Genomic DNA, 25425 nt, shown 5'->3' on the forward strand with positions numbered 1-25425 from the left:
CAGGCAGGCTGCAAAATTTAGCAATCCTGATAATTTACTTCTCCTCCCCTGGGAAACGTGCAACCTTCCCTGGAAGGAATACGCAAAGCTCAAAAAGGAATTAAAAACACTTCCTTCCTTGGAATCCTGTGTATGCTGGTTAGAGGGAGGCTGGAAATGCTATTAATTATCTAATTAATTAATTAGATTTATATAGATAGCACCTGAATACTGATGCACTAAAGGTCTAGTAATAGAATTTTCCTGTAATGAACACTCAGTGCTTCTTGGTCAATAAGTAGTAAAGTGGCCAAGTAGAGGGCGGGGGTCTGGAAGGAAAGAAGAGAACGGAGACCCGAGTTCCAGGAGACCTGAGTGGTCCCTGGGAGCCTGGCCCTCCCTCCCGGCTCTCCAGGCCCCAGATGAGCCTTGCTTCCCTCCCTGGCTCTTCCGGGCCAGGTGGTGGGTTCACCGGAAGGTGGACAAGCCCTCCACCTCTGCTCTCTCACCCTGTTCTTCCTCCCAGGCTCCCAGAGCTCCGGAGGGGCTGTCTGCTCTGGGCCTTCCCAGTGGGAAGCCCTTGCCTGGCACCTGGACACTGTGTTCTCATCTTGAGCTCGTTGTCTGTCTCTTCTTAAGAAGGAATAGAATTGCAAAAATCCCTGGAGATCCCATTTGGATCATTAAAAGATTCCAGAAGAATAAAGGAATGAAGTCCTGACACTTGATGCAACCTGGATGAAGCTTGAAAATGCTGCTAAGTGAAATAAGCCAGTCAGGGAAGCACTAATACTGTGCATCCCGTAGAGGAGTCAGATTCGTGGAGACTGAAAGTAGAGTGGTGGGCGCCAGAGGCTGGAGAGGGGTGTTTAATGGGGACAGAGCTTCGGTGTGGGAGATGAGAAAGTTCTGGAGATGGATGGTGGGGATGGTTGCACAACCATATGTATGTACCTACTGCCACGGAAATGCACACTTAAAATGTGTGTGTGTGTGTGTGTGTGTGTGTGTGTGTGTGTGTGTGTGTGTGTAGGGGGTGCTTTTGGAAGCGGAATCCTTATACCATCATCATTTCAGGAACTCTGTTCTTTAGAACTATAAAGAAAAAATAAACTGGGCCAGCAGTCATTTCAATGTGGTGACCTTCGCATTGTGCTGAATTGGGGACCTGCTATCAAATTAACATTAATGATGTGTCATGTTACATCTATTTCAGTATTTGCCTAATATATTGAGCAAATCCTCAGCGAGGCCCAAACTCTCATCATTAACCAAAGAGCAAATGTAGCGTGAGGGGAGCTCACGGGGGGCTGCCTGCCGGCTCCGGACTCGCGGGGACCTCCCCGGAAGGCGTCTGCCTCGGGGTCCTGTCGTTCCTTCTCTTTGCAGATGAGGCAGGCAATTAGCTGTGACCTGGATCCTGATAACGTGTCTAGTGTCTCGACGGTGGTGGGAAATCCCTGGTCTCGGAAGTGGGTCTGCCCCAGATTCCAGTTCATTATCCGGAATCACAGAACACAGAGGAGACAGAGCAGGAGACAGTGAGGCTGCCTCACCACCTCCCCTCTGAGCACCGGGTGGGAGGGGCCGAGGTGGTGCCCAGGGAGACGCGGGCTGTCTGCGTTTCAGGGCTGCGCGGCCTGCACATGCTGCCCTCTTTGCAGGTGGGCAGGGCGAGTTTGTCACACACATGGGGCTCTCGTGTCTTTGCTCGCATGGCACGGCCAGCCGAGCCAGCTCGCATCATGTCCCTCCTCACCTCTGAGCGCCAGGAGTGCCAGTCCCAGGCCCCCTCCCTGGGAGGAAGCCACGAGAGGGGAATGGACGTCTGTCTCGTGTCTCCGTGGGCTGTGCAGCTACCAGCTTCTGGCTCCTGCCGCCACTTTCTTTTACTGTTTTTATTTTCATTAAAAATATCCATGCACTTAGTTTAATAAAGTCGAATGGTCCTAATAGGCTTGTGAGAAAAAATAGCAGTCCTCTGCCCGGGCAGCTCAGCCCTATTTCCCGGGAGTGGCCGCACTCAATTCTTCTAGTTCTGATGTTTTCCTCCATACCACCCACCGTGTTTATCCTCACCTCGGGGAAGGGCTTGCTCGTGGAGGTAGCCAGCTTTTGGTTGGGGGATTCTGACGTTCAGCATCTCCAGATGCCATCTGAGTTTTCTGGAGAAGTATCTGTCAATATGCTGCCCGGTGGGCTGGGCTGGCTTGTCTGCTGGGGGCCTGGGACCCAGGCAGGAGAGGAGCTTGGAACTTCACCATTAACTCACGATTTCTCCTGGTCTACATCCATGTTTCCTGCTTCTCCTCTGCTGTCTCCACGTCTGCAGTCTTTCAGGGTCTCTTTCTCCAGAGAATAAATGCCCCCAGTGGGGGCAGAGGCCAGCTGGACGCCTGGCTGCTTGGGGCAGATGGGGGGCCCTGCGGAGGTCTAACTGTTCCTGCACAGATGGCAGTCCCTCGCGCCTCCCGCCCACGGCTGATCTCTAGCTTCTCTGGCACCTGACTAGTCCGGTGCAATAGGCTCTCTGGGCTCCGCGGGCACAGTGGCTTGTTCTGGCGTCCCCTCCGGGGCACATGGGTTTAGCTGCTTCTATTCTGCCATGTCCCTTACCAACCTGTGTGTGCTTTCCGTCTCTCGAGAACGTGTTGCCCTCTCTGACCTGCTCTCGCATTGGTGCCTCTTTGCTCTGGCCTCGGGGTTCCTACCTGGTTCCGTCCCTTTCTGTCATCCTTTGGGAGGTGCTGTGCTCGGTTCTTCTCGCCACCAGCTCTGTCTCCTCGTGCTCTTTTCTCAGGCTCACTCTGTCTTACCTGCTGGATCATTCTCTTGCTTTTTGCTTTTTCTCTCTCTCTTTTTCAAGGAGAAATGCTTCATGCTGCAGGTTTGAGGTTTCTAAATGCACAACCACTCAGTGCTCAAGAAACTCTGCTGCTGAGATGCAGACACCCCGGTGAGCAAGGGTGCAGCCCCAGAGGCACGTGTCCTGGTGGACATCCCACCTAGCGTTCGCCTCCCCGCCTCCCCACCCACCACCGGGGGTCAGAGCCTCTGCCGGTCACACAGGGCATGGTGTGGCTTCTGCCCGGGCAGAATTTCAGGGGTGCTGGGGCTGCCAGGCCACCCAGTGTGCCGAGCCTGCCACCTGCCAACAGCTTCTGGATGCCGTCCGTCTCTACGTGGCGGTGACCGTGTCTCCTTGGATCATACCAAGGTCTGCCATGTTGGGAGCTTTTCACTGGCCTGCCTGCCATGCAAGATGGGTGCTGGAGCACCCCGACTGTGGGCCGCCCCCAGGAGGATGCCTGCGGCAGGACCACTGAGCGGTGAGGACTGTTTCTGAAGATGAGGTAGTTCACTGGCACTGGGTTCGCCCAAGTCGACAGGTGTTCCGCCGCTGCCAGTGTCCAGGCTGCAGCTGCCTTTCATTCTGCCGCCCGCCCACCAGCTGATTCTCGGCATCTTCGCTTCCCTCCCCTGGATCTGGGAAATCAGGACCGCCTGGTATCTCTGTAATGGGCCTGGGCTGGCACCAGTGCTATTCCCTCTGCGTCAACTCTGATCTAGAAATGGCGCCACTGCAGGGGAGGGAGCCGTCCCATGCCTGGTGGCGTTGAAAGGTGGGAAGGCATGTTCTTGAGGTTGACCGCTTCTGCCATTCATGATTTTCTGTGCAATGCGTAATTCCCAAATTAGCTGGGAATTGTGGGCTGGAGACCTGGGCCGGTCTCAGTCTGGTCAGAAGGCATCACTGTCTTTGCTATTACAATTTCCATGGCCCTCTGTTATGGGGCTTTAAAAAATTCAAAATAAACCAAAGACAAAGGCAAAAAACCTTCTGGTTCTCTAACTACTGCATAGCCCACCTTCCACATGAGCTTGTGTTTTGTGTGGTGTGTGTGTTTACATACATAACACACATACACAATACACAGATATACACAATCACAGTTATAGACACATGTACACATACATATGGATACATACATGGACAGACACATATACAACATATACACATATGTACACACCACGCACTTATGCACATGCACACAACACACGCACACACCCATGGAAACACAGTATGCACATACACATACATGTACACATGTACAAATACACGATACCCACATACACACAGTATGCATGTGCACACACACACACTCACACACCCTGATCCTTCAGTCATTGTTCTCTTTTGTAAGAAAAAACTATCTGGGAAGAGTTTCCTTCTTTCCATCCAACAATTTCATAAGAGGGAATGAAATAAAATTTTCCCTAAAAGAAAAAATAAATTATTCTGTACTGGCTGCCCTGAGCGCCCTGGGGAGGGACTTGCTCCTGATGGAGCTGCCTCGTTAGAGGTGACTGTACGGCAGAGGGAGCCCGGGCCGGGGCGGAGGGGCCTGGCGGCTGGGGGCCTCTGGGCTGCTGGTTGGGGTCCCCTCCCTGGCCTGACGAGGGCTGGGGGATTTCGGGACAGGGTTTTCTGGGAAGTCTGGAAAAAGGCATAGGACTTGGTGGTGGGTTTGGGTATGCAAGTAAAAGGGCAGCTGGCGCCGGGATGGAGGTGCCGGACTGCTGCCAGGCTTAAGGGCAAAGCTGCAGAGAAAGGCAGTGAAATCAGGGGAGAACAAACTTGTGTGCAAACAGATGAGATGCACTGGCTTCGCTCCAGGAGCCCGGCCTGTGCGTGCCTTCCCCACAGGTTTTCACACACACACACATACCCGGCCTCCTCTGCCACAGGCTCACACCAGCTTCGTGAGTTGCTGCCCTTCTGATCTGGGGCCTGGGGGGACCCTGTGTGGGGAAGGTACATGGTCTTCTCCCGTGAGTTTAAACATGTGGCGCCTCTCATCCTGACTTCATGACACCAGATTGTCACCGTGCGTCACTGTTGGTGAGCCCCCTTCATCTGTTTGTTCAGTGAGTTCTTCTGGTTGCTTGCAGGGTGCCTGGCGCTGTGCTGGGCTTTGGGGGTGTGGTGGTGAGTAAGACAGAGCATTTACAGGAAAGGCGATTTTGAGGAGTGCCAGGAGGCATGGGCGCAGGGAGGGGCTGCCCCTCCAGTGGGGGGAGTGTGGGCAGAGACCTGAAGGATGAGTGTGTGAGCATGTGTGCATGTATGTGTGTGCCCGTGTGTGAGCATGCCCGAGTGTATGTGTGCCTGTGTATCACATGCCTGTGTGTGAGCAGGAGTGTGTGCACATGCCCGTGTGTGTGCCCATGTGTGTTTGGAGCGGGTGAGCTGGGCAGGAGGAAGCCCGGCAGTGCCAGCTGTGCTGTGGCAGGTGTGGGTTGCCGGCAGGCGGGTGTGGAGCTGTGACCCCACAGAAAGTCCTTGCCCCCAAGGTAGTGAGGGTGGACGGCCATGAGTGGTGGAGCTGGAGACACAGGGGGGCTGAGGCTAGGGAGGGCTGTGTAGACCCGGACTCGGGGATCGTGCCGGGCACGCAGGGGGCCCCCCAGGGGAGGGTTCTGCGCAGGGCAGGTAGACCAGCAGATGCGATTAACAGCCTCTCCTGGTTGCCCTGGGGTGGAGAATAAGCTGGGAGGACAAGCATGGAAGTACAGAGAAACCCGGGAGCTCCCGCTGCCTCTGCAGACCCCATGTCAGTGATGGGAAGACCGAGGCACTGCTCGTCTGAAGATGTCCTCTCAGAAGGCACAGCATGACCTGACCTTACACCACGTGTGGGGAGCCTGAGGCTCTCCCCGTGAGCCAGGCCGCCTGGGGGACTTGGGTGCTCTGCGGCTCTAAGCTCAAAGCTTTGGGGCCCCTAGAGTGTCACCTGCTCAGCATTTGGCTGATGTCACACCCCACTGTCCCTTCGTCCCCTCACACTCTGTGCTCCTCTTAACCCACCCCGCCCTGACCTCTGTGTGCTCAGTTCCTCCTCTTCAAAAGGGTCCTGACCAAGGCTTCGGGGTGAGGGGCTTTGCGGGATGCAGTAGGTCACCTTGCGGGCCCGTCCACCTGTTAGAAAAACATTGATGGCAAAGCTGATGAGGGGCGGCAGAGAGAATGAACGGGGCAGATGTTCTCTTGAAATAATTGCCAAACTTTGAGTTCTGTTTTGGCTGTGGTACAGAATTCCAAGACAAGTAAAAAAATCTTTCCCTTCACTTATGAGTCAGCAGATTGGTTCTGCCTCTGGTGAAGAAATTCCACCCTTAGTCCCATGCCTCCCACCGGTGACTGTCTGGAACCATCCATAGTCACACCATTTCTCTGGTGATTAATTTCCTTACTCAGTGCCCCAGGGTCTGCAAAGATACGTAAGAGTTTTGCAGTTTATTAATTTTGCATTAAATAATTAATAGTAAAGTTAATTGATGAATTATTCAATTTTCAGGTAAAATGGGATGATAAATATTCATAACTTATTTTATTAAGGGAATTTCCATTTCCTATGTCATTAAATCTAGATTAACGAAGGCTGATTTTAAATGAAGATTGAAAACAATTGTGCTTTGGAATTAATTTACTAAGTTAAGGTCATTGCTTTGTGAGTTTACCGCCTGCCAGAAAGTTCCAGCTTCATCACCTGGATAAGTGTCTGAATGCACAGAAGTAACCTTGCCATGAGTTGAAGAAAATCCCATGAGTCTGCTGGGGATCTCCCCTCTGTGTTCCCAGTCCCCACTGGGCACTGGGAGGTAGGCGTGCTGGGAGGAGGTCTGGGGTCTCTTCCAGCGAGCATCTGGCTGTTTTTTTTCACAGTTGTTTTTTCCAAAAACTACAAGATTCAATATTAGCCCAAACCAAACATGTTGAGGGTGTACATCCTGGTGGAAGGACACATGATAGATGCATGTACCTCAAAGTTGATTTAAAAATAATTGGGTTGTCCTATGGAGTTTTGGGAGGTGTGTGCTGGGGTGTCCCAGCTCTTAATGCTGTCAGCCAAGGGTTAACTACAGTTTCAGTTTTTATTTGTATTTTTTAGCTATATTGATTACTTTGAGATCTGGTTTATGTTAGTTTGTAAAGCTGCTTACAGCAGCGACCTATAGACCGATGCTGAGTGTTTCTTGGGGCCTCATAGGCTGTTGATCGCTTGCAAAGCCCCTTCAAAGCTGGAATCTCAGTCCTTGAAATAGCCCCGAGAAGTGGGCGGTGCTTTGGGCTACTGAGAAGGGCTGGGGGGTGGGGAACCAAGTGCCGAATGCGGCCTTCTCCTGTCTCACCAGCTCCCTCTGCTCAGGGTTGAGGAAACTGAGGCATAGTCATGCTGTTACCTGCCCAAGGTCTCTTGGCTGATTAGCTACATAAGTTAGAACGAGAGCTCAGGTCTTTCCAGCTCATATATGAATACTTTTTTTCCCGTAACTTCAGTGTCTTTGTGCTTTAAAATAATTTTTAACCACCCTGAGTAGAGGGGCACTTGGGAGTATTTATAACTCAGTGAAACTGTTTTCTCTGCATCACCAAGTGTTCATTATAATTTTCCAGCAAAACTGGTTTGCTCTGAAGAAGTCGATCCTTGGTAAGCCTTCGTTTCAGAGGAGGGCATTTGATGCTGCATCTCATGAACCTGCTCTCCTGAAACTTCCCCTAATTGGCCCAGAAAAGTGGATTCCAACAGGCGGACAGGTGGCTTAACATCTCCACTTTTGGGTTGTGACTCAGGGGGCACCAGGGTTCTGTCTGGTTTGGGAGAGTGGTCTTGTCAACTCAGAGGGTCACTAACGTGCAGGGACATGCTGCCTCAGGGGAGGAGGTGGGGAAGCCACCAGGGACAGCCTGTCTCTTAGGGGTGTTGGCTGGAAGGTGGGCCAAGGAGAAGGGCTACTGAAATGCAATTGCATAATGTCTAGCGTTCGTCGGTAAGCCTCTGTTGAGTGCCCTTTGTGCGGGGCACCGTGCAGCTACAAAGACATGGAAAACACAGCCCCTAATCCAATTGGAGAGACAAGTCATGCATATCTGAGATGACTAGAGAGTAATTCCCAGACAGCATACACAGGAGAGCCTGGTGTGTGTGTGTGTGTGTGTGTGTGTGGACGCGTGCGCTCACATGCACACGGAGCTGTAGGAGGAATGCAAAATGGGGCCAAGATCAATTGGATTCAATTGATTTCATTGGGAGAAACAGCACAGCAACATTTGTAAGGGTGAATTTCAATCAGAAAACCGAGAACTTTGGTGGGGATATGGTGTGCCCTGATAGGGGACAGGGGTTGACACGTGGACTTTTCTCCTTCTGAAACCACCGAGCAGATTAATTGGTGGCTTTGGCATAAACGATCATAAGGCTCTAGGGGCCACAGAATGGAAGCCAAGTGTGACAGGGGGAACAGCTGCGTGGAGGGGGCTGCCGCCCAGATGTCTTCATCTGCGTTCAGCCTAGGGGTGCGTCTGGCAGAGGCTGAATAAGGAGGCAGAGCTGCCCTTGCAGGCACACACTTGGCCCCTTTCGCTGCAGGTCTAGGTAGCGCAGGAAGTTTCCCGAGCTAGGGTTTGAACCCATCTGCCTGATTTGAAAGCATCTGTGTTTCCCTCTGCACTCAGCTCAGGGGTAACGGAGCCGACCCATTTGCAAGGTCACCCTGGTGGGTCACTGGGATCATGCTGACTTCTTGCTGCACTTGAGAGCAGTCTTGGGGGCAATTTTGGCAACCTCCCCAACCATGCCCTGCTACCCCCGGCACATTTGACGGTATCTGGAGAAACCTTTGGTGGTCACAGTGGGAGGGGACCTGCTATCGGCATCTAGTGGGTAGAGACCATTGACACTGGTAAACATCCTACTGTGCACAGGACAGCCCCTCACTTCAAAGAATTATCTAGCACCAAACGTTCATTGTGCTGAGGTTGAGAAACCCTGCTGCCAATGCAGAGAATCCGTGCTGATGGTGGTCATGAGCCAGCTTCTGGGTTTGAATCCCAGTTCTGCCGCTTACCAGCAGCAGGTCACTTCACCCCCCTGCCTCAGTCTCCCCGATTACCTGTGTAGTCGGCACTATAACAGTATCTATTGTTATGAGGAGGAAGGAGTGAAGTGTGCTGAGCATCAGGACCTCGTGTTACCCGTGTATCCATTCTGATTGCCTCACTGGAACCTGCTCAGAACGGCAGTCTGCATGGCCCTGGGCTCTGTACATGCCCAGATCAATTGTTCTTTGCTTCTGTTTTCATGGTTGCACAGCATGATGGCCTGAAGTCTCGTGTCGTTCTCAACTACCAAACATGATCCTTGGGATAAACATGTTTCACAGAGGGAAGAGGCGCGAGAACTCTGGGGGTTCACGTCACGACATTCAACAGAGAAGAGCACTGCAAATAGGAGGTGGTTGCCGAGAGAGTCCAAAGAAGCACACGAGGCCAAGCTCAGAGGGCCAAACTCATTTGTTCATCTGTGCAAAAATATTCATGGATCACTGTATTAGTTATCTTCTGCTGTGTAACAAATTACCCAGGAACTTAGTGGCTTAAAATAACAAATATTTATCATTTCACCATTTCTGTGGGTCAGGAACACGGGACAGCTCAGCTGGGTGCCTCTGCCTTGAGATCTGTCACAGGGGTGCAGCCCGCATGTCAGCTGGGGCTGCAGACCCATCTGAAGACTCGAGCAAGATTTCCAAACTCACATGCATGTTTGTTGGAGGACTCGTTCCTCGGGGGCTGTTGGGTGAGGGCTCAGGTCCTCTCCAGCTGCTGGCCAGAGGTGGCCCCGCACGGGCCTCTCCAGCATGGCAGCTTGCTTTATCAGAGCAAGTTAGAAAGAAGGAGAGGGTGAGCAAGACCAGCACCAGACTCTTGGGAATCTGATCTCCCAAGAGACAGCCTATCGCTTTTGTCCAAATCTGCTTTTTGGAGGGAGCCACAAGGTCCAGCTCACACTGAGGGGAGGCAGGGGTCCCTGGTGCCAGTAGTGGCTGCGCGCCATGATCATGTGCTGCATGGAGACTGATGAGAAAGGCGGGGCGGGGCTGGGCCCTAATCATGGCATCGATGCTCACTTTCTGTCTGACCTCGAGCAAACTGCTTTTACCTCTCTGGGACTCAGTTTCCTTCGCATTAAAATGTCTGAGTTGGATTCAGGGACGACAAATCCTGGATTCTGAATTTGTTGGGTTCACCAACACCCAGGGCAAGTGTCCCTAATCATGATCTGTTTTCCGTGAGCTGGATTCAGCCTCAGAAGCCGTCCTAACACAGCTCTTGTTTCCGAAGGCCACTACCACTTGTGCTGACATCCATTTGCCATCCCTGAGTGATCTGTAAAAAGGCCTTCTGTGGTACGGCTCCACAGACCACCAATCAAGATGTCACCCTCAAAAAGAGCAGAGGGGTAGCCCCATTGGCCAGAGAGAGCAAACCAACTACTTGGTTTTAGGGAATTTTGGGTGGCCCCATTCTGCAGCCCAGCCCTCCCTTCTGATCCAACACCCCACTCCAGGTTGGGGGAATTCACTGGCTGGGGAGCCGTAGGGTGTGGAGCCCGGCGTGGGATTGGCATGACCTGGCCTTTTCACTGGTGGGTGGGCTTCTGTCTGGTTCCTTGTGGGGGCAGATTTGGCCTTAGAGGCTCTCCTGCCTGTGGCAGCCTGGGAAGGGAGTGTCGGTCATTGTGGAAATGAGCTCAAGGAGGCTCAAGGTGTTTCTGAATCCAATTCATCTGACTCTGAAGTGATTCATTCTCTTCCTCCTGAGCATGCTCCTGGGCTCCAGATGTTGGCTTAATTTGCTTCTGAGATCTGGATACCACCCAGCCATCACTCCCAGTAGCTGCCAGGGCACCCTGTTAACAAAGAGCAGAGCACATTTTCCGGGCCATGTAGACCTGTATCCTGACCCATCAGCCCCCCTGCGCCCCCTCCCCTGCCACTTTCTTAAAAGTTTCTTTTCCTGAAGGGCTGGAATGTTCAGAGGCAGTTTAACAGACATCGATTTGCAATGATTTTTAGCTACTGTGCTTCAGGAGAGTTGAGAAGCCCATAATTAATCCTTTCAACAGCTCATCCCGTTTGTTTTAGAATGACCTGATAGGTGAATTGCTCATGCGGGCCGGCCGGCCTGACCCAGCCCCGTGCGGTCTGCCGCTTCTTTCACGTGAGCCCACTGTGAGTTGTTTAGCCCCGCTGCAGGGGTGAGCGGGTCTTCCTGCTGTAATATTTAATCAGCACCCTGGAGGACAGTGCTGTTTTTACAGGCAGGTGCCGCTCACTTAGGGCTGACGAGCGGGTGTTCTTAGAAGGGTCGGATTCCTGCCTTTTCAGGGAGGTTGCTCTGCCTTCTGGTCCCAGAGGGACGGTGCTGACCTGGGCTTCTCCGTGCCTCCTTTAGGTTGGTCCTCTTCCTGTGCCAGCAGACCATGGCCCCAGGTCCCTCCCAGCTTGGGGACTGTTATGTGACTCCTACGTCCACACCCATCCCTCCTACAATAGTGTCCTATCGCTTCCACAACAAATCACCTCAGACTTAGTGGCTTGAAACAACACACACACACGCCCTTATAGTTCTGTAGGTCTAAAGGCAACGTGGGTCCCACAGGGCTAAGATCGAGGTGCGGGCAGATTCCTTCGGAGGCTCCAGGGGAGAATCCATTTCCTTGCCTCTTCCAGCTGTGAGGGGCACCGGCATCCTCGGTTCAGGGCCCCATCCTCCATCCTAAGATGCAGCATCTCTCTGAAGCCTCTTGGGGTCTCTGATCTCCTCTCTGGCATCCCTCTTCCATTTTTAAGGATCCTTATGATCACATCTGGATAATCCAGGCTACTCTCCCCAGTTAAGCTTGGCAGATTAGCAAATTTAATTCCATTTGCAGCCGCAACTCTCCTTGCCATGTAACCGGACGTATTCACAGGTTCCAGCGCCTAGGATGGGAACAGATTTGAGGAGCGTGATTCTGCCTCCCACACTACATTGTCCTGGCTTCATCGTCACTGGTTTTATAGACGTTTCTATTGAGAAGAAAACCTCTGAACGCTTCTGTGAGCAGGAAGTCTAGTGTGATTTTAAGAGCATGGACTTGAAGACAGACACACTTGGGTCCCTTTTAATTCTGCCTCCTGTGAGTTAGGAGGATGGTGTTGGATGCGTGATAGCCGGTGACCAGCGGGCACGTTGCTTCATCTCTCTGAGTCCCAGATGTTTTTTTTCCCTGTCAGATGGACTTATGATACCCATCTCCTGGGGCTACTGCAAAGATTAAAGGAGCTAATAAGGAAATGCAGCCCATGCGTGGTGACAGGTACCATGATCCTCACACATCTTTGCTTCACAGTTTGGGTGTATGGGTCTCTCTCTGGCAGGAGTGGGGGTGTTTATCTTACTAACACATTACCGGGACCCCACGTTGGGGAGGCTGTGCAGGGTGCTTGGGGGTGTTCCTGTGCTTCAGGAGCTGTGCGTTTGCTGCAGGGCTACTGGGCTGAGCTGCTGGTTGCTGCCGCCCTTCGGACATCTCCCACGTCTGACTACTTTCAAGCCTGCTCTCTTACTTTTAGAACTTAGGGCCATGTGTCCCTTATAGGCACAGATGGGCTTTTTCTTTGTCATTCTCAAGGTACCTACAGATGATCTGACTAATACCCACCTTGGGGCCAGTTCTGTGTACTCTTCAGAGAGCCGGACTTTGCCTTCTCATGCCCGCCCTCGCTGTAAGTGGCAGAGATGGAGATATGGTCCCTATTTTCAGATGGAAAATGAAGACGACCTGCCCAGGGTTACATGGTCTGCAAGGGGAGGAGCTGAATGCTGACCTTAGATCTTCTGACCCAGACCGAGCGTGTAGCCCCTGGGTTCTGGCTCCCCCTCTCCTTGGAGGCCCAGCAGACCCCAGCTGCTCCTGATAAGCTCTGAGGCCCTCCCTCTCTTCTGTCCCTCTTGGTGGCCACACATTCTGGGGACCACCAGCCACCCGTCTGGCTCTGTGTCCCTCAGGGGGGCCAGATCTCTGGGGATCTTTTCCTGCCGGTCCCGGGGAAGACGGGTATTTGGGGCCATCGTCTGTCTCTTCTGCTCTCTGGGACTTGCTGGGGCCCCGGGTGGTGGCGCCGTGGGTGTGGGCCCCACCTTGCTGCAGCCCCTGTGGAGAGTGCTGGCTCGTTGTCCCCACCCTTTGCCCGCTGGTGGAAGCCTCCCTGGGCAGCCTCACGTTCCCTGTCTGGGGTGCACTGGCTCGGTCTCTCCTGGTCCTTCCACTGGACTCCCCTGGCTCACCCAGGGAAGTGTAGCATCAGCGAAAGAAACAGCAACTCTGTGAACTGCAATGTGTGCAGATAAATTATTCAGTGAAACTCGGTCTAACTTTATTAAGGCCAGAACCATCCTTTTCTGTCAGGATCAGCGGGAGGCCCTGGGCCCTGCTGGCCTTGGGGGACGGAGGAGCCTGGCTGGCCATGGGCCGAGCCCCCGCATGTGGGCTTGGGCTGCGGTTCCCCCGTGTGCCCTTGGCCTGTTGCTCCGGTGGGCCTGCGTGGCCCCTGTAACCAGAGGGGCTCCTGGAGGCGGGAAGAGCAGGATGCAGCTCCCTTGGGCAGAGAGCTTCTGACCCCGACTGCCTTGGTCTCAAGGAGAGGACCTGGGGCTATAGTGGCTACAGGTGTACAGAGAGAGGACGGGGGTGGCAGGCAGCCCTCCCTGCACACACAGAGCACGGCAGCCCATATTTGTTCATGGGATTTAATATCATAATAAAGTTAGAGTTTGTGGCATTTTAAATGCTTTTCAGATTAATTGATATTCTAACACGGTAATGAGGAAGCGGCTTTTGTCCAAGAGGTGAGATATGCAAAAATAACCTTTAAGTTCCTCATAATTAACCTTTAATGATATTCTTGTGCTTAAAAATGTACTTTATGCTTCAGAAATGTAACAGCCAGAGAGAAGGAAGTGCTTCTTGCATGCGAATGCCTGGCAAAAGTGAAGTCACACTGACGTAGGGGTTTCTGGCTCATGGTACCTTTGTTCGGACTGTCTGGGAGGTAAAATAGTGAGACAACCCAGGAGCCTGTGGCCACGTGGGCCTTCCTTTGCTTGGCCCGAGCCACCGTTCCTGGCTCATCTCGCGTCTCCCACCGTGGCCTGACCACCCGCATGCCCCGCGCAGGGGCCTCTCCTCTGGCCTCAACCCCCTTGGCCTTTTGCAGTATTTGACCCCACAGACTGATGGACCCTCTGTCACGTCCTCTCTGGTTGACTCTGTGGAGCACCTGACCCATGCCGAGTGCCAGGAATAAGGCTCTGACTTATCCTCAGAGCTCGGCGCTGGTGAGGCCACCCACACCCAGACCACAGCGGCGGCGGGGCAGAGAGGGCCGCCGTGAGAGGCAGGGGCCGGCTCCGGCGAGCGGTCCGGGGGGCTCCTCTGCTGGGTCCCAGTGGCCCTCGGCGTTGGTCAGGGCTCTCCAGAGAAACAGAACCAATGAGGTGTGTGTGTGTGTGGTGGTGGGGGGTACATATACTTGTTATAAAGAATTGGCCCACAGGACTGGAGGCTGACAAGCCCCGAGATCGGTCCGCTAGCTGGGGACCTGGGGGGCCGTGTGGAGCTCTGCCTGAGAGCCGGCAGGCTTGAGACCCCGGGGGGGCCAGTGCTTCAGTTGCGGAGTGAAGACAGGAAAAGACCAACGTCCCACCTCAAGGCAGGAGCTCCCACCTGCTCACGGCAGGGTTAGCCTTTTTGTTCTATTTGGGCCTTCATCTGACTGCATGACCCCACCTGCATTAGGGGGAGCAATCTGCTTAATCTACCATTTCAGGGGTAATCTGATCCACAGACATCTCAGATACACTCAAGATAATGTTTGACCAACTAGCTGGGCAGGCAGGCTGGGGCCTGGTCAAGCTGACCCATGACATAACCACCACAGAGCCCACCTTCAGAGTCCCCGTTCCCTGTCCCATTGGCTGGCTCTTCCTCTCTATTTTGCTCCTTGTCATCTACTCAGGCCTTCAACCATCATCCTTGGCAGACGACTTCTAGTGGTTGACCACTGACAGCTGGGTTGAGGCATTAATTAGTTACTTTTAAAAAGTCACTTATGGGTGGGTATTGCCTCACCAACTTTTGACCTGGGGCCAAGGTGACCTCGGTTTTCCCTAGTGGGGGCCTGCTGTTTGTGGGTGAGTTCTGTCCTTTTTCACAGGTCACCTTGTGATCCCTCACATGCAGGGTATCCTGGAAGACGATTTCCAACTGAGGTTTCTTCAGAGTGGAAGGAAAACTTAAGGCCACTTGTGAGGCAGTCGGGGTGCAGAATCCTTCTAGAGTTTTATGACCCCCCCCACAGATATTTTATAATTGAATCAATCCTCACTTGGCTGATTCTTTAAGAAACTCATTTGTACTGAATCTTCCTAAGCATTTGGCTTAGTTTCCACAGAAACAACAACCATCTTTCTTTTTATTCTCACGTTCCATTATTCTCTATATTATTTATTTTACACTATGACAAAAAAGAAATCCACTGGCACAGACAGGTTTGGAAATGAACAGAACTGACTCTTGGTGCACATAGAAGTCCAGTGGACGGGTTGAGACATGCATGGCATCCCGCAGAGTGGTGGCTGTGCTGGTGGGTGTCGAGCAGCAGGGGCAGGGTTGCTGCCTTGCAGCATTTGCCGAATTCCATAGTAGAAACACTCCCACCCAGCTGGTTTCAAGGTACCAAAGGTTTAACAGCCCAAGTGGCTCAAAAACCTGAAAAGACCACAGCCTGCTGATCTGAGTGGGTATGAACTGACTCCACCACACTGCCTGCACCCTCCAGTCCCAGGCAGGAGAGGGGCCTCCAGGGTTGGGTTTCATAGAGGGAATGGAGGAGAGAGGTGGTTTATCTGACCCCCGGATGAAGGGGAGACCAGCACAGGGAGCTTTTATTGTACCCCCAAATCAGCATCTCTCTGCCCTTATTCATCTTCTCTCAGCCCCAGCCCCTCCTGTTCGTGATCCCTGCCCCTGCCCCCCCCGCGGCCCCTCCTCCCCTGTCAGGCCTGCAGGCCCTTCATGCTGCCTTCTGCTGTCTGTGGTCCCATCTGTGCCCACCCTCCTCCGATGGCCCTTTGAGCTTTGCTGGCATTTTACTCTTCCTATAAAACCTCTCTGTCCTGTGTCGCAGCCCTTGAGGGTCCTCTTAGGCACTTGGCTGACTGATTTAATTGTCATGTTCGGCCAAGGTGTTGACTTCAAGGGGCTTCATGTACTTCCATGCCCGGTCAGTGGGTCGGCTCAGGTATGCGATTCAGGCCCAGGGCATCTCTCAGGTCCTCACTTGCTGGTGGTCGCCTTTATTGATGGACGCCACCAGGTCTGACTGCTGGGACACACGTTCAGAATCCCTCCACTCTTCTCCCTGCCCCTGGCGGTGCTGACTGAAGCTTGCAGGTTCTCCTACTTTAGGAGGAGGGTGGGGTCAGATTTAGACTTCAGATTCTGGGTATCCCACTTGGTCAGGGCTTCGGTGCTTTTGATTCTAACCAAAAGGTGGTTTTTGGGGTCAGAAATGTTTATGCCTGCATTTTCACACATTGCTTGAAATTGTTCATTGTGAAAGAAACGCAGGTGCCAGTGTGTTGCATAAATGCCCCTTCATTTGCTTTTGCAAACACACACTAAACATCAGAAGCAGATTGGGTTTGGCGGCACCAGACGCGTGTGCAGGTCAGGGACTGAGGCAGGAGGCCTTGAAGGAAGTTGCTGACATAATGGAGAGCCTCGCTATTGAGATTCACTGAGGACAGGCCCATTTGTATGACAAACCGTGCTTGTTAGAAGATGAGCTGATTTCAGAAGCTGATTTTTATGCTGAAGAGCAGAGTGTGGCATGTGTAATGAACAGAGTTTATCTTTGTGTGAAACGAGAAATAATTTGCTAAGCTGGTAACTTCTGTATTTCCCAGATACCCGCGCAGTTCATACGCAGCCTGGGGTCTAGAGCACAGGAACGCGCCTTCCTTCACAGAGCTCTTAAAGGACCCCTGATGTGAGTTCAAATTTCAGAAATTAAAGGATTAAATGCTTTCTGTTTTCTCTGAAGACTGGCTAGCCCTTGCTCTGTTTCATTAAAACGACTCCTTCAGTGCAGTGTCCCCCAGAACCAATCACAAGCCACATGGCCCAGCCAAAACCCAACCTTTTGGTCCCACTGTCATCTGAGCTGGGGCCCAGGCGACACCCAGCACCGGAGGCACTGCATAGGCCTCTGCGAAGCAAACATGCATGAACCGAAGCACTGAACGTGAGAGACACGCTCGCCAGAGCGCCTAACCTCCCCTCTCCTGCTCTCCTTTCCACACCAGTATAATCCGAGGAGAAGGATGGCAACTCCCAGAGGCAGCAGCGTCGCTTTTATTTCTGTCCTGCCAAATTTGAGTCCTAGAGAGGTAATAGGGACGAACGCCTTAGCCGAAAACACAAGGGGAAATGCTTGTTATTGGCAAGGAATGCTGCTGCCCTTAAACCACTCTGAGATCTGTCTTCTGGGGGGTCTTCTGGCTGACTGGTGGGTGGGGTAGGCAAATCCCTCTGTAGCAGGAGCAAGGGGACTCAGGCAGAGCCCCCTGGTGCCAGAGCAGAAGCTACTGAAGGCCTGCACAGTCTTTCCTACCTGGGGTTCCCCGTGAGAATTAAGCCGTCCAGAAAATGAAGTGGTCTTTTCTCAGTTCTCTTAGGGATGTAACTAGTACCATTCTGATGCACAGGAGAGAAGTTACTTTCTTACTTTCCATGGATGCCTGTGACCACTAGGGCTTGCTCCCCTGGGGATCCCTAGCAGAGGCTGACTGACTGAAATACTAAACCCTTTTGGTACTTGTCTCCTTTAATCCTTACAGCCGCCCCTTGAGGGTGTGTGTGCTTATTATCACCACTTCACAGATGAGGAAACCGAGGCTTCAAGATGCTGCCTACCTTGCTTAGGATCACAGAGAGTAAATGGTGCAACGAGGTTCGTGTGGTTCAGTGTTCTCTGTTGCTGGGATTACATGAGGCTGTGAACGCAGGGGGTGCGGGAGACTGAGGACATCTTAGGGTCTGTCCGCCACAGACTCTGGTGCGCAGCCCGGGCCCCGCTGCCCGTCCATGGAGTCAGGAGGAGACCTGACTCCATGACAGTTGGGAGGCGCCCCACATGGGCCCAGAGGGTCCACTGGACTGTCTGCTTTTAGGTGATAGAGTTGCCATTGTTTTTTACATCTAAGATGTCCTCAGGGATGAAATTAAAATCTCAGGGCCATGCTTTTGGTTAATGTATGGGATGCAACGTTACACGTTTCATAAAATTATCTCTCAAAGACAGTGAACCTGCTTCCAGGAGCAACGTCAAGGGCATCGGTTTTATAGGCACTCTCACACTTTCGGTGGCTAAGAAAAGCCCTCAATTCTGTCAGAGGTGTCGAGCATCCAGACAGCCTCCTGAGGGCCTGGTGCCCATAAAATTTGAGGAAAAATTCTTCTATGAGAAGCTGAGTCGATCACGGTGACTGGAGAATCGAGTGTGTGGGAAGCATTTCTGCACTCCGAGTCACCCCGGCTGTGTGCCGGGGCTGGCCCGGGAAATAGATAAAAACACCATGAGCTCTGTGTGTAGAGACCCAGTGGGGACACAGGAGGACCTTCTGAGAGGTACCATAGAGGGACTTAAAAAATAAGCCACAATTTCCAACATGCAGTAGGTGAATAAAGTAGAATAAATAAAGCTCCAGCATGGTTAGGAATTAGATGGTTCCATTAATGGAATGTTCTGGTTACCAGAGGATGACCATATCCCCCCATAGAGATGGCCTGGGTTGAAAGAATTAGAAAGTTCTTAGGGTCATGGGCGAAAATGTCCACGGGGGCCTGATAATCCACCCTTGGTCGCCTTGTCTCTGGTGGTTCACGGGCTCACGTCCTCATCCCAGGGTGCATTCCCGCATTGAAGGTACACTGTGGGGTCACTGGAACAGCAGACCAGCTCCATCCTAGAGCGGCGGCTAGGAAGGGAGCCAACGCGGCCCTGCCCTTCCACTCTGCTCCCCGGGGCAGGGCTCCCAGCCCGAGGCGGGGCTGGCGGGTCGGGCTCTGCGGCCCTCCGTGGGTGAGTTCCCCGTGGCAGGTCGCTGGCACTCAGGTTTGGCAAATGACCTGCAGTAGAGGGAGAACCACAGGTAGATGTCAGGTTGTTCTATGGGGGTCACTCCGTGTCCCTGAGTCTTGCAGGGGTGAGGTGGGGGGAGAGACCCCCCCTCACTGGGAAGGTGGTACTTTTGTCCTTTGATCCCCAAATGTCTGCCTTCCCAGGTTTTGTGCGATTTAGTGGTGAACTCTTAGAGAACAAAGACCCATAGGTTGAAGCCTAGAGAAGTGGGGGTCGACAGGGAAAGGAGAGGAGATTTTGTGGGTGAGGTTTTCCTGGTGCCCTCAAATCTAACTAAAGTGCTGTCTGCACCCAGTTCTCTCGCCTGTGAGCCCTGAAGGAGTTCTTAGCCTGGGTTTCTCATCAGATTGAATATTTGAGGTGGGGATGTGGCTCAGGATAGAGCATTTGACTGCAGATTGAATGTTTGATTTCAGAGTGGAACGTCCCTATTCTGTCTTCCATTTTCATCCCAAGGTACACCTGCTTCCCTGTGTAGAGTCCCCAGGAAACAACTCATCTGCTTCCACACCACCTTCAGATGGAGGAATGCACCTGCCAAGGTTGAGCCAGGTGTGGGAGTCAACCTCTGGCTGCCTACAGGGGACGGCCCATCCCCTGGTCACTCTCCTCCCTGTTAGCCTGAGTGGCATAAGATCTTCTGGGTCTCACAGAGCTGGCCATCCATCCATCCGTCTGTCCGTCTGTCCGTCCATCCACCCATCTGTCCATCTATCCATCCACCCGTCCATCCATCTATCCGTCCGTCCGTCCATCCATCCATCCGTCCATCTGTCCATCTGTCCATCTATCCACCTGTCCATCCATCTATCCGTCCATCCATCCGGTGCTGAGCCCCTCCTGTGTTCCCAGTACCCTGCTGTGTGATGAGTATCCAGGACTGGATAGGACCAGTCCTTGTGACAGGAAAGTTCAGAGAGATTGAGGTACAGCCAGATAGATGCTGTGTCCAAGGTCAGCATAGTCTCATGGTGGCATATATGGTGGCCACTTAGCTACCCGATGCCTTCCTAGAATCAGTGACATCTAAGCTGAGACCCCAATGAGGAGCTGGAATTAGCCAGGCCAGTGGGAAGGGAAGGAGGGTGAAGGGCAGCTCAGGCAGAAAACTGCAGTGAAAGATGTAGAGGCAAGAGGCCCACCTAGGGTGACTGGGAACCATAGGGCTCAGGGGGCCAGAGTGTAGGATTAGAGGGAGTCGGGGGTTGATGGAACAGGCCCCGGAGAGTCTCATATGTCATTCAAGCTGACTAATTGTTGCTTAGACCAAAGCCAGGTCATCTGGCAGAGGCTCCAGGTAGTCGTCCTCTCCACCTTCCCTCCTAGAGCCCAGTGGTCCCACAGACACTAGACAGATGCCTGCCCTATTCTGGGGCAGGCTCCCCCGCCCACTCCTCCTGCCCCTCTCCCCAATTTCATCTGCCACTGGCCTCTGCTCAGGCAGCTAATGGCATGGAGTGGTGTTTAATTCTGAACTCAGTAAACTCAAAGGTTAAATAATGGATTTTGTGATCTGCTGAGCCTGGATAGAATGATAAGATGTCAATTGGAAAAATTTAAATATTGATGACTTTTGTATTGATCGGACAGTGACATATTTTGAATAATGATACACATTAAAAATACAAGGATTCATATTGATCATGCAGTATCTGGCTGTATTAAAATAATTGAGTAATCCTTAAAACTTGGTATGCTTTAAAAATTTTCCTTCTCCTAATAGCTGAAGATCCAACCAATGCGTAACTTGCAACAAATACCTGGAATTCCTACATCTGTCTGTGTTCTTCTCTTCAGTTTTGCCTTGAGACTGCTGCTTTTTTGGGGGGCTAGCAGTTTGGAATCTTGGGGACCTCAGTATGTGGAAGCTCCTTGCATGGGGAAGTCAGTGGATATGAAGAACCCAGAGGAATTCTCAGACTGTTTGGCTTTTCCTGGATGCCTGTGGCTCTGGGGCTGAAGGAGAGGTCAGAGGGAGTTTGGGGATTGTTTTGTTTTTCATTTTTGTTGAGCTTGAAACTTGTTTCCTTGGGATCTGAGATGGTTTCAACTGTTGGAGCCAGAGGCTTTGCACACACTCCTTGAACCTACCTTTGCCCTTCTTGGTGGGACTTTTTACCACGGTGTCTTAAGTTTCCAGCCTGTCTTTTTTTGGTTTGTGTCCATTGGTTTTCCCTCAAGACTCTCACGGATGCTCAAGAATCAAGCATTTAACAGAAGAGAACCCTTATGTGCTGGTGTCAGTTATGTGCTAAACACTTTGCTAGGCTCTTTACATCCACTCATTCTTCATTGGTCATTCATTTATCCAGTACATATTTATCAAACGTTAACTCTGCCGAGCAGGCACCATGGTTGCCGTTATGGGACTTAGAGCCTAGAAGGGGAGACAGACATTAAAGAAATGACTTGCAAGAGTAGTTTACACATGACTCAGTTGACTCCACGTGTGATAGAAGCAAGGGGACTTAGTCTGGTTTGGGGTGAGCTGCAGAAAGAGTAATCCTGGCAGGTCTGTTGTCTCTCCTCAAAGAGGCCTCCTGGCAAAGAGGGTCCTTGGCTGGTGTATGGGAACTTGACCGGTAAACGGTTTTCTATTCTGATATAAAACTTCCCCTAACAGGTAAGAGTGGTTCACTGTGCCTAAACTGTTTGTGCAGTGTGGTTTATGTTGAACACCTGGATTTCCTTCTTGGAGTCTGGAATTTTGATAAATGTTAAGCAGAGGCTGTTCATGTGACCAGCCCCCAGTAAAACCCTGGGTGCTGAGACTCTGATGAGTTTCCCTGACAGCACTGTGAGGTGTTGTCACCCCTTTGCTGGAGGAATTAAGTTCATCCTGTGGGACTCTGCTGAGGGAGGCCCCTTGGAGGCTTGTGCCTGGTGTCTCCCTGACTTTGCCCCATGCACCCTGTCCCTTCGCTGATTTTGCTCTGTAGCCCTTTGCTGTAATAAAGCGTAGCCATGAGTGTGACCGTATTTTGGTTCCTGTGAGTCCTTCTAGTCAATTACCAAACCTGGGAATGGTCCTGACGTCCCCTGACTCCCAGGGAAGACCTCCTGATGAGGTAACATTTAATTAAGACATTAAGGAACAGTAGGAGTGAGAAAAAGTGTGTTGAAAAGTACCTTAAGGCTTTTTATAATATGAGGTCAATCTTAAAATATACCTAAGAACTTGTGCAAAGGTTCTGAAGTAGGAACTGAAACAGGTTAGAGTGGCGAGGCATGTGGACTGAGGGTGCAGCCTGAGAAAGGTCCAGAGAGGTAGGTATAAAATTCTAGATTATGTTGGACCTTTTAGCCACATTAAGGAATCCACCAGACCCTTGGCACAGAAAGGGCAGGACCTGAGCACCGAAATCCTGACTGTGTAAGGCTTCTGCTTCAGGCGCTGCACTTAATTCCTTTCTGACTCAGCTTCTGTATCTGTAAAATGGAGATAATAATAGTGCTCAGTCAATAGGTTATTCTTTTATAGATTTATTGAAGTGTAATTGATATGCAATAATCTGTGCACTTTAAAGAGACAAACATTACCTATTTTGTCACTATAGTTTGTATTTTCAAGAATTTTATATAAATTGTGTCGTACCGTATATACTTTTTTAGATTTGGCTTCTTATACTCAACGTAATTGAGATTCATCCATGTGGTTGCATGCATCAATTATTCATGCCTTTTTAGAATTATTGAGTAAGTAACCCATTTTATAGATACACTACAGAATTTTTTTCTATCTAGTCACCTGTTCATGCACATTTTTTTGTTTCTTATGTTTGACTATTATAAATGAAATTGCTATGAATATTCACATACAAGTCTTTATGTGGTCATGCACTTTTGTTTCTTCTGGGTAAATACCTAGAAGTAGAGCAGTTGGATCATACGGTAGGTGTGTGCATAATGCTATGAGAAAGCACTAAATTGTTTTCCAAAGTGGTTGTATCATTTTACATTCCCACCAGTACAGGATGAGAGCTCCAGTTGCTCCACCTCCTCGCCAACCCTTGGTATGGTCTGTTTATTTATTTATTAAAAAATGTCTTAAGCTAATCTACTGGATGTGTAGTTGTACGCCCAAAGACTGATGATATTGATAATCTTTTCATGTGAATATGGGCCATTCATACATATTCTATGATGAAATGTATGTTCAAATATTTTCCCTATTTAAATTGAATTGTGTTCCTATTATTAAGACTTTGTTGTATATTCTAGATAGAAATTCTTCATTGGATATATGTTTTACAAATATTTTCTCTTAGTCCCTGACTTGCCTTTTTATCTTCATAACAGGTTCATTTGATGAGAAAAGTTTTAACTTTTGATGCAGTCAAATTTGTTGACTGTTTCTTTTATGGTTCATACTTTTTGTGTCATTTAAGAAATTTTTGTCAAGCCCAAGGTCATTAAGATTTTCTCCTGTTTTCTTCTAGGAGTTTTACAATTTACCTCTTATATTTAGATCTATCATCTTTTCCAGTTAATTTTTGTATAGATGTGAGATAAAGTTAGTTTCTTTTTTTTCTTCTCTTTTTGCTATGGCTACTTGATTGTTTCAGCACTATTTGTTGAAATGATTATCATTTTCCTATTGAATTGTCTTGGCCCCTTTGCTGAAAATCAATTGACCATATATATATAGATCTTTTTCTAAATTTAATAGACTATTTCATTTTTCTATATGCCTGTTTATGCCAGTACCACTTTATTAAAATAGCTTTATAAGATGTCTTCAAATCAGGTAGTATAAGAATTCTAATTTTATTCACTTGCAAAATTATTCTGGCTTTTCTGTATTTTCATTTCCATATGCATTTTAGAATAAGCTGATCAATTTCTACAAAAAACCTGATAGGATTTGATTAGGATCGCATTTGAAAATCCTATGGAATCAAACAAAAAGTTACTAGAAATTGAGTTTAGCAAGTTTTCAAGATACACAGTCAATATGCAAAACTCAATTGTATTTCTATATACTAGCATTAACAGTAGAAAGTTGAAACATTTTAAAATATCATTTGTAATAGCATCAGAAATATTAAATTCTTAGGTATAAATTTGGCCAAAATATATACAAAATGTGTACAATTAAAACTATAAAACACTACTAAAAGAAATGAAAGGAAACAGATACCATGTTCATGGAAAGGAAAACTTAGTATTATGAAGATGTCAGTTCTTTCCAAAATTACCTAATAATACTTTTTGGTTGATTCTATAGGATTTTCAACCTAAACAATCATGTCAGTGAATAGAGGCAGTTTTATTTCTTCCTTTCCAATCTGTATGGCCCCCCCACACCGACATCCCCCCCAGCTTTTTTTTTTACCTTATTGCAATGGCTAGGACTGCCAATACAATATAAAAAAGAAATAATGAAACAGAAATCCTTGCTTCATTCCTGATATTAGGGGTAAAAGCATTCAGTCTTCTACCATTAAGTATGTTAACTGTAGATTTTTTATAGAGTCTTACAACAGGTTGAGGAAGTTCCCTTCTATTTCTAGTTTGCTGAAAGTATTTTGGAAGAGTGGATTAACATTTAATTTTGACATAATTATAGTCTCTCAAGAAGTAAAAATAGTACAAAGAGAGTCCTTGTACTCTTTACCCAACTGTAGTATTCTATTACATAATATGCTAATATGTAATAGCATATTACACAGCTATAGGATGCTATCAAAGCCAGGAAATTGAAATTGGCACAATACTATTAGCTTGACTACAGAGCTTACTTGTATTTCTGCTGTGAGTTTTCTTTAAAATCATGAGTGGATGTTGGATTTTGTCAAAATTTTCTTGTGTACCTACTGAGATGGTCATATGAATTTTCTCTTTCAGTCTGTTAGTATAGTTAATTACCTTAATTGATTTTCAAGTGTTAGACCAATCTTTTACTTGGTTATGGTGTATTATTTTTATATGTAGCTGGATTTGATTTGCTCAAATTTTTTTAAAGGATTTAACATGTATATTGTGAAGGATATATAGGTCTATCTGGAAGGTCTGTAGTTATCATTCATTATAATATCCTTGTCTGGTTTTAGTGTTGGAGTAATGATAGATTCATAAAATTAGTTGGCAATTGTTCGCTGTTTTGCATTCTGGAAGAATTTGTGTTCAGTTGGTATTATTTCTTGTTTAAATATTTGGTAACATTCATCAGTGGAGTCATCTGGACTTGGTGTTTCCTTTGTGGGCAAATTGTTAACTGCACATTTAATCTAATTTCTTTAATAGTTAAAGGTCTATTCAGATTATCTATTTCTTTATGAGTGAACTTTGATACTTTGTCCATTTCATCTACGTTATCAATTTATTGCCATACATTATTCACAATAATCT

The 25425-nt window shown here is 49.5% G+C and overlaps 1 protein-coding gene across 10 annotated transcripts in view; it reads left to right on the plus strand.

The window, feature by feature from the left end:
- The window catches only part of CAMTA1 (calmodulin binding transcription activator 1), an 833565-nt gene that overhangs the window by 265578 nt on the left and 542562 nt on the right, over positions 1-25425 (plus strand). Inside the window, exon 5 of one of the 10 annotated variants that reach the window (XM_036925342.2) lies at positions 16838-16934. The exons of the other annotated variants lie outside the window; for them this stretch is intronic. Within the exon in view, the coding sequence (XP_036781237.1) occupies positions 16838-16919 (82 nt within the window). The 3' untranslated portion in view covers positions 16920-16934. Of the gene's footprint in view, positions 1-16837; positions 16935-25425 lie in introns of those variants that run through there. 10 annotated transcript variants of the gene reach the window in all.

This window comes from Manis pentadactyla, chromosome 4, assembly GCF_030020395.1.
Source record: "Manis pentadactyla isolate mManPen7 chromosome 4, mManPen7.hap1, whole genome shotgun sequence".
In the NCBI taxonomy this organism is placed as follows: Eukaryota; Metazoa; Chordata; class Mammalia; order Pholidota; family Manidae; genus Manis; species Manis pentadactyla.